The sequence below is a fragment of the Aethalodelphis obliquidens genome, unplaced genomic scaffold (genome assembly GCF_003676395.1).
Source record: "Aethalodelphis obliquidens isolate GAN/ISIS:26980383/991018 unplaced genomic scaffold, ASM367639v1 scaffold79, whole genome shotgun sequence".
NCBI lineage: Eukaryota > Metazoa > Chordata > Mammalia > Artiodactyla > Delphinidae > Aethalodelphis > Aethalodelphis obliquidens.
In genome coordinates, this window is record NW_020838023.1 from 5,528,531 (window position 1) to 5,546,802 (window position 18,272).

The 18,272-nt window shown below is 39.9% G+C and overlaps 1 protein-coding gene across 1 annotated transcript in view; it reads right to left on the bottom strand.

Moving 5' to 3' along the window:
- EXT1 (exostosin glycosyltransferase 1) overlaps positions 1–18,272 on the bottom strand; it is a 292,828-nt gene that overhangs the window by 26,936 nt on the left and 247,620 nt on the right. The window contains exons 2-4 of the mRNA XM_027092574.1: positions 16,637–16,730; positions 15,353–15,460; positions 9,572–9,691 (exon numbers count right to left, since the gene is read on the bottom strand). Of these exons, the coding sequence (XP_026948375.1) occupies positions 9,572–9,691; positions 15,353–15,460; positions 16,637–16,730 (322 nt within the window). The remainder of the gene's footprint in view (positions 1–9,571; positions 9,692–15,352; positions 15,461–16,636; positions 16,731–18,272) is intronic.

Sequence of the window (18,272 nt, forward strand, 5' to 3'; positions counted from 1 at the left end):
GCTCCCAGGTGAGGTCCCCTGTCCTCTGAGACCAGGGTGGGGGGCACAGCTGGGTCCCTTCTGTTCCTTCAGCCTAAGCCCGACTTCCCACAGGCCCCAGGGCCTTTTCCAGCCCTGTGGGTCCTGAGCATTGGCCCCGCCCACCGCCCAAACCTCACCCTTGCTTAGGCCCCACCCTGCACAGCCAAGGCCTCCCCCGACTTTTTTTCCCCCTCTCCGCTTTTTCACTATTATGGCACTGCTGTACCTTCCGGTTGTTGATTCACCTATATTTTTATTTTCATATTCTTTCTAACATATCTGTTAGTTTCCTAGTCTAATTTTATTTTTTACTTTGTTATGTTCTCTCTCTTTTTTTTTTTTTTTTTTCCACCCCACATGGCTTGCGGGATCTTGGTTCGAAAGAAGGGGATTGGGCCGAAGCTCCTGCGGTGGGAGCTCTGAGTCCGAACCACTGGACTAACAGAGAACCTCAGACCCCAGGGAGTATTCATCGGACTGAGGTCTCACAGAGGTCCTCATCTCAGCACCAAGACCCAGCTCTACCCAATAGCCTACAAACTCCAGTGCTGGAATCCACAGGCCAAACAACCAATAAGACAGGAACACAATCCCACTCAAAAAATAAAGAGAGAGAGAGAGAGGGCAAAAAATTATGTCACAGATGAAGGAGCAAGGTAAAAACCTACAAGACCAAATAAATGAAGAGGAAATAGGCAATCTACCTGAAAAAGACTCCAGAGTAATGATAGTAAAGATGATAAGGATCTCGGAAATAGAATGGAGGCATGGATTGAGAAAATACAAGAAATGTTTAACAAAGATATAGAAGAACTAAAGAACAAACAAACAGAGATGAACAACACCATAACTGAAATGAAAAATACACTAGAAGGAAACAATAACAGAATAACTGAGGCAGAACAAATAAGCGAGCTGGAAGACAAAATGGTGGAAATAACTGCCAAGGAGCAGAATAAAGAAAAAAGAATGAAAAGAATTGAAGAAAATCTCAGAGACATCTGGGACAATGCTAAAAGCACCAACATTCAAATTATAGGGGCCCCAGAAGAAGAAGAGAAAAAGAAAGGGTCTGAGAAAATATTTGAAGAGATTATAGTCAAAAACTTCTCTAACATGGGAAAGGCAATAGTCACCCAAGTCCAGGAAGCACAGAGAGTCCCATACAGGATAACCCTAGGAAAAATACACCAAGACACATATTAATCAAACTAACAAAAATTAAATTTAAAGAAAAAATATTAAAAGCAGCAAGGGAAAAACAAACAATAACATACAAAGGAATCCCCATAAGGTTATCAGCTGATTTTTCAGCAGAAACTCGGCAGGCCAGAAGGGAGTGGCAGGATATACTTGAAGTGATGAAAGGGAAGAAACTACAACCAAGATTACTCTACCCAGCAAGGATCTCATTCAGACTTGACAGAGAACTGAAAAGCTTTTCAGACAAGCAAAAGCTAAGAGAATTCAGCACCACTAAACCAGCTTTACAACAAATGCTAAAGACACTTCTCTAGGTGGGAAACACAAGAGAAGAAGACTCACAAAAACAAACCCAAAACAATTAAGAAAATGGTAATAGGAACATACATATCGATAATAACCTTAAATGTAAATAGATTAAATGCCCTAACCAAAAGACACAGACTGACTGAATGGATACAAAAACAAGACCCATATATATGCTGTCTACAAGAGACCCACTTCAGACCTAGGAACACATACAGACTGAAAGTGAAGGGATGGAAAAAGATATTCCATGTAAATGGAAACCAAAAGAAAGCTGGAGTAGCAATTCTCATATCAGATAAAATAGACTTAAAAATAAAGATTGTTACAAGAGATAAGGAGGGACACTACACAGTGATCAAGGGATCAATCCAAGAAGAAGATATAACAATTATAAATGTTTATGCACCCAACATAGGAGCACCTCAATACATAAGGCAAATGCTAACAACCATGAAAGGAGAAATCAACAGTAACACAGTAATAGTAGGGGATTTTAACACCCCACTTACACCAATAGACAGATCATCCAAACAGAAAATAAATACGGAAACACATACTTTAAATGACATAATAGAACAGATAGATTTAACTGATATTTACAGAATTTCCACCCAAAAGTGGCAGAATACACTTTCTTCTCAAATGCACACGGAACATTCTCCAGGATACATCACATCTTGGGTCACACATCAAGCCTCGGAAAATTTAAGAAAATTGAAATCATATCAAGTATCTTCTCTGACCACAACACTATGAGACTGGAAATCAATTACAGGAAAAAAAACTGTAAAAAACACAAATACATGGAGGCCAAACAATGCACTACTAAATAATCAAGAGATCACTGAAGAAATCAAAGAAGAAATTTAAAAATACCTAGAAACAAATGAAAATACGACGACCCAAACCTATGGGACGCAGCAAAAGCAGTTCTAAGAGGGAAGTTTATAGCAATTCAATCTCACCTCAAGAAACAAAAAAAATCTCAAATAAACAATCTAATCCTACACTTAAAGCAACTAGAGAAAGAAGAACAAAGAAAACCCAAAGTCAGTATAAAGAAAGAAATTATAAAGCTCAGAGGAGAAATAAATGAAATAGAAATGAAGAAAACAATAGCAAAGATCAATAAAACTAAAAGCTGGTTCTTTGAGAAGATAAAAAAAAATTGATAAACCCTTAGCCAGACTCATCAAGAAAAAAAGAGAGAGGATGCAAATCAATAAAGTTAGATATGAAAAAGGAGAAATTGCAACTGACACCACATAAATACAAACGATTATAAGAGACTACAAACAACTATATGCCAATAAAATGGACAACCACGAAGAAATGGACAAATTCTTAGAAACGTACGATTTTCCAAGACTGAACCAGGAAGAATCAGAAAATATAAACAAAACTATCACAAGTAATGAAATTGAAACCGTAATTTAAAATCTTCCAACAAACAAAAGTCCAGGACCAGATGGCTTCACAGGAAAATTCTATCAAACATTTAGAGAAGAGCTAACACCGATCCTTCTCAAACTCTTCCAAAAAATTGCAGAGGGAGAAACACTCCCAAATTCATTCTACGAAGCCACCATCATCCTGATACCAAAACCAGAAAAAGATATAACAAAAAAAGAAAATTACAGACCAATATCACTGATTTACATAGATGCAAAAATCCTGAACAAAATACCAGCAAACAGAATCCAACAACACAGTAAAAGGATCATACACCATGATCAAGTGGGATTTAACCCAAGGATTCTTCAATATACACAAATCAATCAATGTGATACACCACATTAATAAATTAAGGTATAAAAACCATATGATCATCTCAATAGATGCAGAGAAAGCTTCTGACAAAATTCACCACCCATTTATGATAAAAACTCTTCAGAAAACGGGCATATAGGGAACCTACCTCAACATAATAAAGGCCATATATGACAAACCCACAGCAAGCATCATACCCAAAGGTGAAAAACTGAAAACATTTCTGCTAAGATCAGCAACAAGACAAGGATGACCACTCTCACCACTATTATTCAACATAGTTTTGGAAGTCCTAGCCATGGCAATTAGAGAAGAAAAAGAAATAAAAGGAATACAAATTAGAAAAGAAGAAGTAAAACTGTCACTGTTTGCAGATGGCATGATACTACACACAGAGAATCCTAAAGATGCCACCAGAAAAATACTAGAGCTAATCAATGAATTTGGTAAAGTTGCAGGATGTAAAATTAATGCACAGGAATCTCTTGCATTCCTATACACTAATGATAAAAAATCTGAAAAAGAAATTAAGGAAACATTCCCATTTACCATTGCAAGAAAAACAATAAAATACCTAGGAATAAACCTACCTAGGGAGACAAAAGACCTGTATGCAGAAAACTATAAGACACTGATGAAAGAAATTAAAGATGATACAAACAGATGGAGAGATGTACCATTTTCTTGGATTGGAAGAATCAATATTGTGAAAATGATGATACTACCCAAAGCAATCTACAGATTCAATGCAATCCCTATCAAACTACCAATGGAATTTTTTACAGAACTAGAACAAAAAATCTTAAAATTTGTATGGAGACAAAAAAGACCCCGCATAGCCAAAGCAGTGTTGAGGAAAAAAAATGGAGCTGGAGGAATCAGACTCCCTGAGTTCAGACTATACTACAAAGCTACAGTAATCAAGACAATATGGTACTGGAACAAAAACAGAAATATAGATCAATGGAACAGGATAGAAAGCCCAGAGATAAACCCACACACCTATGGTCAACTAATCTATGACAAAGGAGGAAAGGATATACAATGGAAAAAAGACAGCCTCTTCAATAAATGCTGCTGGGAAAACTGGACAGCTACATGTAAAAGAATGAAATTAAAACACTCCCTAACACCATACACAAAAATAAACTCAAAATGGATTAGAGACGTAATGTAAGACTGGACACTATAAAACTCTTAGAGGAAAATATAGGAAGAACACTCTTTGACATAAATCACAGCAAGATCTTTTTTGATCCACCTCCTAGAGTAATGGAAAGAAAAACAAAAATAAATAAATGGGACCTAATGAAACTTAAAATCTTTTGCAAAGCAAAGGAAACTACAAACAAGACAAAAATACAACCCTCAGAATGGGAGAAAATATTTGCAAACAAATCAACGGACAAAGGATTAATCTCTAAAATATATAAGCAGCTCATGCAGCTCAATATTAAAAAAAAAACAAACAACCCAATCATAAATGGGCTGAAGACCTAAATAGGTATTTCTCCAAAGAAGACATGCGATGGCCAAGAAGCACATGAAAAGCTGCTCAACATCACTCATTATCAGAGAAATGCAAATCAAAACTACAATGAGGTATCACCTCACACCAGTTAGAACGGGCATCATCAGAAAATCTAGAAACAACAAATGCTGGAGAGGGTGTGCAGAAAAGGGAACCCTCCTGCAGTGTTGGTGGGAATGTAAATTGATACACCCACTATGGAGAACAGTATGGAGGTTCCTTAAAAAACTAAAAGAATTACCATATGACCCAGCAATCCCACTCCTGGACATATACCCAGAGAAAACCATAATTCAAAAAGACACATGCACCCCAATGTTCATTGCAGCCCTATTCACAATAGCCAGGTCATGGAAGCAACTTAAATGTCCACTGATGGACGAGTGGATAAAGAAGGTGTGGTACATATATACAATGGAATATTACTCAGCCATAAAAAGGAACGAAATTGGGTCATCTGTAGAGACGTGGATGGATCTAGAGACTGTCATACAGAGTGAAGTAAGTCAGAAAGAGAAAAACAAATATCGTATATTAACACATATATGTGGAACCTAGAAAAGTGGTACAGATGAACCAGTTTGCAGGGCAGAAATAGAGACACAGATGTAGAGAACAAACGTACGGACACCAAGGTGGGAAAGTGGCAGAGGGGTGTGGTGGGATAAATTGTGAGAGTGGGATTGACATATATACACTAATATGTATACAGTGGTTAACTAATAAGAACCTGTTGTATAAAAAAAATAAATTAAATAAAATTCAAAAATTAAAAAAAAAAATAGAGAGAGACATGTACCACAATGTTCACTGCAGCACTATTTACAATAGCCAGGACATGGATGCAACCTAAGTGTCCGTCGACAGATGAATGGATAAAGAAGATGTGGCACATATATACAATGGAATACTGCTCAGCCATAAAAAGAAACAAAATTGAGTTATTTGTAGTGAGGTGGATGGACCTAGAGTCTGTCATACAGAGTGAAGTAAGTCAGGAGAAAAACAAATACTGTATGCTAACACGTATATATGGAATCTGAAAAAAAAAAAAAGGTTATGAAGAATCTAGGGGCAGGAGAGGAATAAAGCCACAGATGTAGAGAATGGACTTGAGGACACAGGGAGGGGAAAGGGTAAGCTGGGACGAAGTGAGAGAGTGGCATGGACTTATATATACTACCAAATGTAAAATAGTTAGCTAGTGGGAAGCAGCCGCATAGCACGGGGAGATCAGCTTGGTGCTTTGCGATGACCTAGAGGGGTGAGATAGGGAGTGTGGGAGGGAGGCTCAAGAGGGAGGGGATATGGGGATATATGTATGCATATGGCTGATTCACTTTGTTGTACAACAGAAACTAACACAGTATTGTGAAGCAATTATACTCCAATAAAGATCTATTAAGAAAAAAAAACAAAAAAACTGTGTCTCTAAAGAACTGCATGGCTCAAATCGAAGGGGAAAACGGCTTTCCAGTCACAGAGATGAAAAAAGCTTGACTTAAGATCCTATGCTGGTGAATATAACACATCCAACTGTTATTATAAGATAATTGAGTACTGCTAACTTAATAGGCAAGAGACCAGAGCTATGCAATAAACCATACTCAAAAGAAATGTAATTAATGAGATACCATCTTTCATCTGGCAAATTAACAAAGCTGTGTGTGTGTTTTAATTATGATTCTGAAGGCTGACAAGGATATAGTAAGAGAGGGTGTCCCCCAGATGGCCTGTGAGAATCTAGATTGATTCAACCTCTTTGAAGAGTAATTTGGCAATACCTATCATGAGTCTTAGTCACGCCTGGACTCTTGGGTTGAGTAATCTCATTTCAAGGACTCCATTTAAAGAAATAAAGACATAGTCTAAGATACATGTAGAAGGGCATTGGTTGGATAAAGATATCTCTATCTCTAAAAAAGAAATAATTAGAAATAACATTAATAGTCAACAATAGCGAATTGGTTAAATAAATAGAGGTTCACTAAGGGATGGAATATAGGGTGAAAAAATGAAAACATGTGGTCTGGATGTATAGCCAAAGATGCATAAAAGTGGCATGTGAAAACACTGAGGAAAGAATAACTTAAGAAATATATCAGGGGAATTCCCTGGCAGTCCAGTGGTTAGGACTCTGTGCTCTCACTGCCGAGGGCCTGGATTCAATCCCTGGTCTGGGAACTAAGATCCCATAAGCTGTGTGGTATGGCAAAAAAAAAAAAAAAAAAAAAAAAAAGGAAATGTATTGGAGCAACTGCAGAAAAATTTGTCAAAAAAAAAAAAAGTTTAGCTTTTTCAACACAGACCATATATAAAAGTAAATTGGCTTAAATAGTTAAATGTAAAAAATTAACCATGAAAGTACTAGAAAATACTAATGTGTACGTGTGTTGCACATAAATAAAATTATGGGTCAAAAAGTCCTTTCTAAACAGTAGCAAATGGAAAAGCTGGAGATGAAAAGATTGCCCCACGATAAACAAAACAGAAAGCATACCACAAATTGGGGGGAAATATTTGCTACAAAAGAATCAAAGGTTAATATTTTTAAACCTAATAAGCTCTTAAAAATTAATGAGAAAAGTGGGACAACATTGTGGCCACTTCTATTTCTTTCTGTGTGAGCTGCATGAGCAAGAAACATACAAGAAATATTCATTCTTACTAAGATCTTAAGAAAATAATGACTTATCATTTTTAAGGATATAATGTCCAATATGGTGAAAGTGAAAAAAATAAATACAATTAAAATAGGTTCTCTCATATAAGCTGGAGGGAATATAAATTAGTTGAATTCTATTGCAGGAAAATTGACAGTTCATATTCGAAATCTTAGCATTTGGCATATTGTTTGAGCCAGGACTTTGAATTCAAGGAATTTATCCTAAGGAAGTAATCTTGAATCTGCACAACAACTTGGCACTGAGGCTATTAGCTTCAATGATGTATATAATAATTGAAAACCAGAAACAATTTTAATAGCCTCAAACTGGGGATTAATTAACGGAATTAAGTGACATCATGAATGGAATATTATATAGCCATTAAAATAATTGTAGTAAAATCTAATGAGATACTAGGAATAATTATTAAGCAGAAAAAACAGGTTATAAACTAAGTATAGAAAAACTCCTCTTTAAATTAAAAATGACAACATATTTATGCATTTGCATAGAAAAAAATGAATATGTTTATATGTGTGTATATATGTCAATAGTGATTTGTATGGGTAGATTATTTTATTTTTGTGCTATAAGTATTTTCTATTATTTTCTAAAAGGAATATGCACTTCTTTGATAAAAAGCACTCATTCCAAAAAGCAAACAAACAAACAAACAAAACCCAAAACAAGTGACATTCAACTTTCCTTAAGAAGGGCCTAGGAAGGGTCTTAGACGGAAGACAGGATCAAAGAAAAGGTTCAAATTTATTACATATTCAAATCTGCTGCTATGTACAGAAGTAAAAACCCAATCAATTTTCATTGAGGAGAGTGCTTTTGGAGGAATAAGAGAAATTTGCTTGTAATAAGGAAGCCCTTGGAAGGCATTCTACCCTATCCCCCTTCATGGGGAAACCTGGGTCCTAAATAGCCCTTTTCACTTAGTTCCAGGATGAAAACGACACAACCCATTTACAAGAGGACACTGGGATAGAGCCTGGCCCCGCAAAAGCAGGAGGCCCAGGCTAGGCTCAGGGTAGGTAAGCCCCACAGTGTGCCTGGGGTATGACCAGAGTTGGCTCTGGTACCCAGGATGGCAAGACAACAGCAATGGCACAAAACAGGATGACTTCAGTTTTCTTGGTATTTTTCAGACTTAGCATAGTGTATACTCCCAATTACATTAGCTTTTGGAGCAGTAATAACTTTTCCAAAGAAAATATTTCAAAAGTGAGGCCGCAAATGCCCCTACTTCTCGTGGTGGACACCTCAGAATCACCTTGATGCTGTGCTTCACCTGAGGACCTCTGCTCTCCTTCCTGTAACTCATGAGTGTGCAGATCCAGAAATCTTTTCTCAGCTCTTTGTGCTACTTTGGTGTAGCCTCAGGCCATCGCTATCTGCTCTACTTCCAAAGGTTTTAATCATCTCCATGCTTCCCTTTCCTTTTTTCCTCCTGCCTTAAAAAAGGCAACTCGAAGATGGGCACCCATCTGTCTAGAATAGTTTCTGATCTCATAAAGTTTAACACTTTCTGTACCAGATGGGTGTAATCCTGATTTTCTTCTTAACACATCCTTGCAGCAATGATGCTAGCTGGGCCGCATATGTCTTGAGAATAAATTTGGCTGTATCCTAATGCCATTGGACTACAGTACCCAGTAAACTATTCATATTTTTAGAATGGGAGAAGATTTTCCCCTACTTGGTCACTATCTGTTTCCTAAGTGGGCTCCAGAAATATGCTTTCAAAGGATGCCATTGAGTGTGAATGACAGGAGGACAGTCATTAGCTACCTGTCTCTGAAACGATGTAAGACAGAGCCCATCTCTGTGTCAAGGAGTGTAATTTCTCCTATGTCAGCTTTCCTCATTGGAGTCTGTCAAGAATGGAGGTCTTTGCTTGGGCACGGCAGAGCAGGTAAAAAGGGGTTAACTGACACATTCAAGTACAGAAGGTTCGGTTTCGCCCCATTTGACCAATTACACATCACTAATAGCAAAAGAGAAGGCTGAGAGAAACATATAAAGGACCATTATTCAAGACCAAGAACCAAGTGGTCTCACTTACCTCTAGTGTAGTTAATACAATCTTCTCAACTGAAGAAAAATAAGCCTCCCACAAGAATTGTGTCTGCTGTCTAAGTGCTAGGATTTTATCCTGATGAATAGACCTGATTGTAGAAGGAATCTGTAACACAAAGTGAACACATAATAACTATAACCGGATAACAATAAGATGCCATTTGATCAAAATAACCCACTTGGGTTAGGCTTTTATTCTTCATAGCCTTCAGCTTCTAGCATACAGATCTACTAAAAATCACCAACCCCTAAATTGAAAGGCCCTTCAGAGGTGTCAGCTACAAACAGCACTTACTGGGAATCAGCTTTAAGGACCTTAAATGCACGAGAGTTAGAGCTCGCTTCTAAGATTTGGTAGCAGCTTATCAGTTGCTTAGGGTGTTCCTACAGTAGGTTTTGCTGTTTTCTCTTCTCAGATTCCCACACATCCTTGATCCTGCCCATGGACAACCAAGTACTACAGAGAAGGAGCTACAGCCTTGCAGCAAGGCTGAGAGACATCATACCCCAAGCACCTCTAAGGCACACCACGCAGGGACTACAAATGATCTACGAAAAGGCTTTTTAGGGAATGTCTCTGAGTCTCTCCATTTAATATGCAGCTGGGGTAGTCATTTCTATGTGCATGTATCTCCTGCCTCTCCCTGAGAGCTTTCTGCTCCCCAGGCTTCTCTTTGTGGCTGCAGCACTAACACCAAACTAACACAATCTGTCATACATGTTTAACCATCACTGCTCTCTACCAGGCTGCACAATTTTTAAGGGGGGATCTATGCCCTGTCCATCCTGCCACACTTTTTATAGCTAGGAGAGTGGCTTTTATGTGTAGGTACACCTCAGAGACACTGTGTGTTCAGCTCTAGACCAACACAATAAAACAAATATCGCAATAAAGCGAGTCACACAAAACTTGTGTGGTTTCCCAGTGCATATAAAAGTTACGTTACACTACAGTCTATTAAGTGTGCAATAGCATAATGTCTAAAAACACAAGGTAACCTTAATTAAAAATACTTATTACTAGGGGCTTCCCTGGTGGCGCAGTGTTTGAGGGTCCACCTGCCAATGCAGGGGACGCGGGTTCGTGCCCTGGTCCGGGAAGATCCCACGTGCCGCGGAGCGGCTGGGCCCGTGAGCCATGGCCGCTGAGCCTGCGCGTCTGGAGCCTGTTGCTCCATGACGGGTGAGGCCGCAGCGGTGAGAGGCCCGCGTACCGCAAAAAAAAAAAAAAAAAAAACTTATTACTAAAACGTCCCCACTAACCATCATCTGACAACACAGGGTTGACACAAACCTTCAATTCGTTGAAAAAAAAAAAAAGCATCTACAAAGCATAAAATAAGCGAGGTATGCCTGTTGTAGTTATTCAATAAATAGAAGTGGAATTGAACGTGGCCATCTGAAGCCACCAAAGGGATATCATTATTTTCACTAGCAGTATAACTCAGTGGTTAAGCACAGGAACATGGGAGTTAGACCACAGTGGGAGTCTTGGCTCTGCCATTTACTAGCCCTGCTTCCCTGGACAAGTTACATGATCTCTCAAAGATTTCATTTCTTCACTTATAAAATGATATAGTACTAACATACATCATAAGGTTGTTATGAAGATCACATAAGTGCTTTGCACAATGCCTAGCACATGGGAAGCTTTATTAACAAAGTAATTATTACCACTACTATTATTATTGACTTAAGGCTGATGATATTCAAAGACAGACCAATTGCTTAATGTCTGCATGTGAACTTGCTTGGGTCTGGAGCTCTGAAATGTACCTCCTGGGTGTCTGGTGAGTCTCCTCGGTTTGCTCCCTCTCTTCACCTGTAGCCCAAAGGCTATTTCATTTGTGGAGTCCATACTTAGGGGAGACTCCTTGTGATTAGCAACTGTCCTTTTGTGCTCACCTCTTTCTGCATGCTTGCCTCCCTAATGTGTAATTAATCAGACAGGCACGGGAGCCTGGACGGAAGCAGGAACGCTCCACTAGCTGCTTTAGTAAGAAAGTTACCCATGGCATTGTGACTAAGACTACATCTGAATTTCCAGTGGTGGCGAAGGAAGTAGGAGCAGTTTTTTTTATTTATTTTTTTTGCGGTACACGGGCCTCTCACTGCTGTGGCCTCTCCCGTTGCGGAGCACAGGCTCTGGACGCACAGGCTCAGCAGCCATGGCTCACGGGCCTAGCCGCTCCGCGGCATGTGGGATCTTCCCGGACCGGGGCACGCACCCGCGTCCCCTGCATCGGCAGGCGGACTCTCAACCACTGCGCCACGAGGGAAGCCCTGGAGCATATTTTTTGATTCAAGACCACACTTACGGGAAGCCATAGAACTGCTTCACAATATCTACGTGAGGACAAGTTCACTTCCTTTGGCAATGTCCAGAAGCAGATACTCAATGTGCAGCCCCAAAGTGGGTATCTGGATTCCCAACACTGAAGCAGCATGGAGGCAACAGGTAAAGGAGAAACATTAGCCTGAAACCAGAGCTCAAGGTCAAGTGGAAATAAAATATCCTTGAAGGAGGTAGAGAAACCATTCAGATCATGGATGCTTCATAAGCCAAAGAACATTTATTTTTATTTACTGAGAAAATTACTCAGATTGCCCAAGAAAGACTAGAAAAAAATTACCCTCCTCAATTTTCATAATCATGCCCTCTTCTGAATGTCAGTGGTATTTTCTAAGAGTCATACAGGTAGACTGTTTCATTATGATCATGAGGAACCAGTCCATTAGAAAAATGTCAAAAGCTATCATCACGATGTGCTCTCCAGAAAACTGAGTAGGCTGTGGTTATGAAGGCAGAAAGGGATAGCACAGATGAGCCTACCAATACAGCCCCTCTCTTCTATTAGCCACATCCTGACGTTACTACATCAAGTGAAATATATCCTACCCATTTGTGCATATGATACAAGTGTCTGACAGCACTCTTCAAAGTGCTCTGGAAGATAATTCCAATTGATTAAAAAGACAGAGTTCCAATTTTAATGGCATTTGGCTACTGGTTCTTAATCTGCTTGTCCCGAGAGACAGGTATGGGAAAGTGATAAATTAATTCCAATTTTGTTCAAAGTTGCAGAACTCAGTGAAGTCTTAATAAAAGGTTATGCATGGTAACGGAACTAATGGAATCTACCAAGATAGATATAGGAAAGCAACAGTAAGCTCTCTTGGTGACATGACAACAAGAATACATGCAAATAAAAACACCTGAGCTGTTCTAAAACAGGAAATGAAAAATGGTAACATAACAAAAACATTTCCCAGGGCAGACATTTGGGCTGGGTGCCAGTTCTTTAAAACCATTGTCAATGACAGTGCAGTCATCATTCAATATGGAGGCAGCTGTGCAAAGACAGACTGCATATGAGAGAGGAAAATGCCAGCAAGTTTGAGTAGGTGCAGAATGAAAAACGAAATCCCCAGCATCAAGCCAAAATGTTGCCTCAGAAGGTGAAATGCTTCTGGGGAATCAACTCTGCTGAAAGGGTAGAGACCAGACAACCACAATTCAGTATCCTGGAACACGCTCCGTTCTCAAAGACAGACTCCCAACTTAGTCACATCAAATTCACGGGAGCACTGGTACATAAATGGAGAAATTATGGCTGGTATTTTTTATTCCCTTTCTTTCCTAAATTTCCTTTAATGAGCATGCATTAGTTTTTAAAAATCATAAGAGAGGGCTTCCCTGGTGGCGCAGTGGTTGAGAGTCCGCCTGCCGATGCAGGGGACACGGGTTCGTGCCCCAGTCCGGGAAGATCCCACATGCCATGGAGCGGCAAGGCCCGTGAGCCATGGCCCCTGAGCCTGCATGTCCGGAGCCTGTGCTCCGCGACGGGAGAGGCCACAACAGTGAGAGGCCCGCGTACCGCAAAAAGAAAAAAAAAAAAATCATAAGAGGAAGGAAAAAGGCAACATGGAAAAGAACCACATCTATCACTTTTGTTTGGCCTGTCGTGAGTGAATGTTTTAGGCACAACACCATCTCTGTGTGGGGAGAACTATACTAGATCACGTGTCCTCCTCTTGCTTCTGAGGTCCCAGGGGCCTTGGAAATCACAGATCTGAGTACCAGACACAAGGCATGTTTTAGGAGCTGCGTTCAGCTTGGCTTGCCTAATTCATGGTCCTCTTGGTTACAGATATTCCACTGTTACTTTAGGGAGAGTACTGAGTTATTTCACCAGCCAGTTAGCAGACTGGCCAGCAGCACAGAAGTAGAATTAATGAGAGTTAGAAACTGAATTTCCTGCATATTGAAAAAAGGACATTAAAAAATATCATTTTACAAATATTTGTGATAGTTCAAGATAAAGTACAATGCCATGAAATAAAAGCATTAAAATATCCCATCGTATTAGAGAAAGGAGTATGGCAATTTATGTTGAAGCTAAAACATTATTGCACAAAGGGTCTTTAGAAATCCTCAGTGACTGAGTATTCCTGCCCCAGGATTTTTCTGGGAGTATCATATCCCCCTTCCCAGGCAGCTCTTGAGAAGTTTAAACTTTTATTAGGCATCCTTGTGGAAGATTGGTTGATGTATATGTGTGGATTTATTTCTTAGCTCTGTATTCTGGTCCATTAGTCTATATATCTGTCTTTATGCCAGCACCATACTGTTTTGATGACCGGAGCTTTATAATATATTTTGAAATTAGGGACTATAATTCCTTGGTTTTGTTCTTTTTCCTCAAGATTGATTTGGCTATTTGGGGTCTTTTCTGGCTCCATATGGATTTTAGAGCTGTTTTTCTATTTCTGTAAAAAACAAATGCCGAGGATTTTGGCAGAAATTGCCTTGAATCTGTGGATCACGTTGGGTAATACGGACATTTTAATAATCAGTAAGTCTTAATTCTGCAATAGAAGACAACATGGATGAACCTTGAGGACATCATACTAAGTGAAATAAACCAGTCACAGAAAGACAAATAATTCATGAGTCCACTTATAAGAGATATCTAAAATAATTAAATTCATAGAATTAAAGAGTAGAATGGTGGTGACCAGGGGTTGGGGGATGGGAAGTGAGGAATTACTAGTAAGTGGGCATAAAGCTTCAGTTAAGCAAGCTGAATAAGCTTTAGAGACCTGCTGTAGCACATTGTACCTACACTCAACCATAATGAGTACACGTCAAAATTTGTTAAACGAGTAGATTTCATATTACATGTTCTTACAACAATAAAATTAAATGGAAAAAAATCTAAATGGCCAAAAATACATTTTTAAAAAAACATACATTTTCCTTTGAGGCTGCTCTTTTAAATATACATCTTAAAGATAACACTCACTCATGTACCCAGACTAGATCATTTGAGCAATGATAACACTAAGTATAAGAATCAGCCCTAGAGACCTCTCTCTTTCTGAAAATTAATCTGAAGGCAGATACGGAATTGGGAAAGGAGTACAAAGTGGCAACAGGATGGTACAAAAACTCTCCGGTATAATTTCTAAACATTCTGAATATTGAGGGGGGTAGATACACACCTCTTCTCAGTATCAGAGTTCAGTGTGGTCTACCTGCAACTTCTCCTTCTCTGAATATATTCCCTGGACCTGAGCAGATTGTGTGTTGGGAAGTGAACGATGTCATGTTAAATGACTTCATATTCACCATGACACAGGCAATTTTCTCCTGATAAAATTTCTTTTACAGAGCTGATCTTTTGGATTCATCTTCTTTGAAAGTCTGGACGGGGGCAACAATAATCCACTGATCTGTTGAAGGCCACCACCACCCCTTCCTTACCTGTAGTAACAATCTCTCATCACCTATGACGGCAGCTTGGTTCCAATTAATCACTTCAGAGAATGGCAACTCCCATCCATTGCTGAGCATCACAGGGACACAGGCGGCCTGTGCAAAGAAGGGGACTTCGTGACTGTGAAGAATATGGCAGCAGGAACCCTTCCAATCATAGGTGAAATGGGTACAAATTCAATTACTGGCATGAATCCTGGACTGCTGAGGTCAGAAGAAAAGTGGGCTTTTATGAATTATCAAGTCACATGAAGTTTGTCTGTATCCAGCTGAGATTTTGCTATTTGCAAGTCTTGCCCTAGAATGCGAAAACCCCATTGCTATTCTTGTACATGGTTTGGCTGACCTTACCTCTATGCAGGCAACTGGCCTCCGCTGAAGAAGGTTTATTGACGTAACAAAATCGTTCACCAATAAAATCCTAGCGTAAAACCCACCTTGAACATGAACAGCCTTGTCAGTGTAACTGCCATAGCCCACTTGCAAAGTGGTTCACCCCAATGTCCTGAGCAACAAAGAACAGTTCGGCATTCCTGATAAAGCGTTTTGTGGACTAAACTGTTACAGGGTGCTCACCTTTCCCTAGCCATGTAAACATCTGAACTTTGTTCCCTTCAGTGTGGAGGGATCCCAACCACTGTCGTACCAATTTACTACCCACACAGTGACCTAAGAGCCAAGAAACACCACGCTAATGACAAAATTCTGGTTGCAAATAACTCAGAATCCAAAGCAGAGAACAATTTGCTCCATGCAACATCCCAAGAGGCTAGGGGAATGTCAGGAATGGTATGGTTCATAGAACATGCCAGAAAAGACTTTCAAGAGAAGGAAGCTCTCCTGTCAGAGGACACGACTGAGATGGGGACAGAACCGACGATTTTGCTTTTGGGAAATACCACCCATCAGCCATTTTCATTGCTCTTGAGACTGGCTTCCAGGAGGAGGGCTGAGTCTCCGTGGAGCCCAGGTCGGCTGCCTGGTGGGCAAACAGATCTGCCCTCTGTTTGTAAACACGTCTCTGAAGAACCCACACTCCCTTGAGAGTCCCATCGGATCTCCTCATGTCCAAAGGCAGGGAGTAAATCCTCCCTCCGCCCGCCCCCCTCAACTCATAAAAATGTTGCAGATTTTCTTGGGAAAACAGATTTCAGGTGTTTAAGGCAAACCACACGTTCGGCTTAGACCCCAGGAGAAGTGCTACGGTTAAACTCCGCCCCAGTCTGACGTTGAGTCCTCAGCCCTATTCTGGGGAGGATCAGGGTCTCTTACCTGCAGAGCCTCCAGGAACCTGAAAGACCCAAGCCTGCGACCACGAGGAACCAGACAGAAAGTGGCATTGTGCAGCATTTCCCGATAATCATACCTAGAAAAAGAGGAAGAGCCATGATAAAGTAAAGACACGTTAGGAATGGGGCAGGGGAGAGGGTCGGGGGAGGGGTGAGTCAACACACCTGGGGTGGGCGCACACCTACCAGAGATTACCCAGAGCAACTCGGGCGATACACAGGCAAGCCTCACTTTTCCAGGGCGGGAGGTGGGCAGGGTTGTTGCATGAAGGAGAAGAAATGTGAACCATCACACTGGACAAAGCAATTACGGCCTTTTGCAAACAGTACATAAAAGACAAGTCTGATGGTCCCAGCAAAATTTCGGCTTGCCCAGCCTTTGCTTCCCAAATCAGATTTTTGTCTCGGATGAAAATAGGTTGCCCCCATAAGCTTAAAAAGTACTCACCGCTAGTTGTTCTTTTTTAATGCCATGTCATTCAATAAAACGAAGGCTGTTCTTGTTTCCTACCTCACAAACCCATGCTACTAAAACCTACTCAGGAAACCTCCATTCTAAGCACAAAACATTTAGTTTCTCCTTCAAGCTGGAGTTTCTACTTTTAACCAAGAACATTTTGTTACCCCAGACAAACACTCCTGTATAAGAATGGTTGGCATGGAGGTGAGAGAGAAGGAGCCAGCCCAAGAAATGGGGAAAGAGGAATAACAGTAAAAAACAAAACAAAACGGTGGGGCCTGTGGGAACCTGGGCAGCAGAAGAGATGATTTCTTCCTCAAACACCATTTAGTTGTATCACACTGTTTCTACACTTGAAAAAATGCAAAATGTAATATGAATGTCACCTGTCTCTTTATACCGGTGAAGTGCAGGAAAGGTAACAAGCATCTCATTTTATTCAGGGCTAGCACTTTAAAAATGATTTCCAGGGACTTCCCTGGCAGTCCAGTGCTTAAGACTCTGCACTCCCAACGTAGGGTACACGAGTTCAATCCCTGGTCAGGGAACTAAGATCCCGCAGGCCGCACAGCATGGCCAAATTAATTAATTAATTAAACTAGAAATCTTTTAAAAATAAATAAATAAATAAAAATAAAAATGATTTCCACAAATACGTTCCTAAACACACAGTTGAAATTTCATTTGGAGCTTAAGAAAACTTGGGAAACTGGAGATGGCTCAGGTCCTGTGAAGGCCCAGTTTCTCAGAGCCAGGATGAAATCACTCTCCTTTTTCAAGAGCCTCCCAGGCTCAGCAGACAGGTGACTTTGACAGTAGCATATGTCACCAGCACTTTCTGACTCTAATAGTCTAATTTAATCATAGCCTGAAGGCATTGGATTCTTCCCTCCTCTTTTGGGGATACTGATATATACATTTATATTTTTCAAGTCCACATCTATTTTTACATTCTCACACAAACTAGGCATATGGGAATAAGCCAATTTTTGATTATAAACTCATCATTAAGAAGAGACGTCATGCAAAGGACCATTTACTTAAACAAGCGTGTACAATTAATTTGCACAAGGAAAGGTCACTGTGAATGGATTATCTCCATTGAGAGTAAAATTTAAAAAAAAAAAAAGAAAAAGAAAAAAAAGAAAACCCTTGCTAC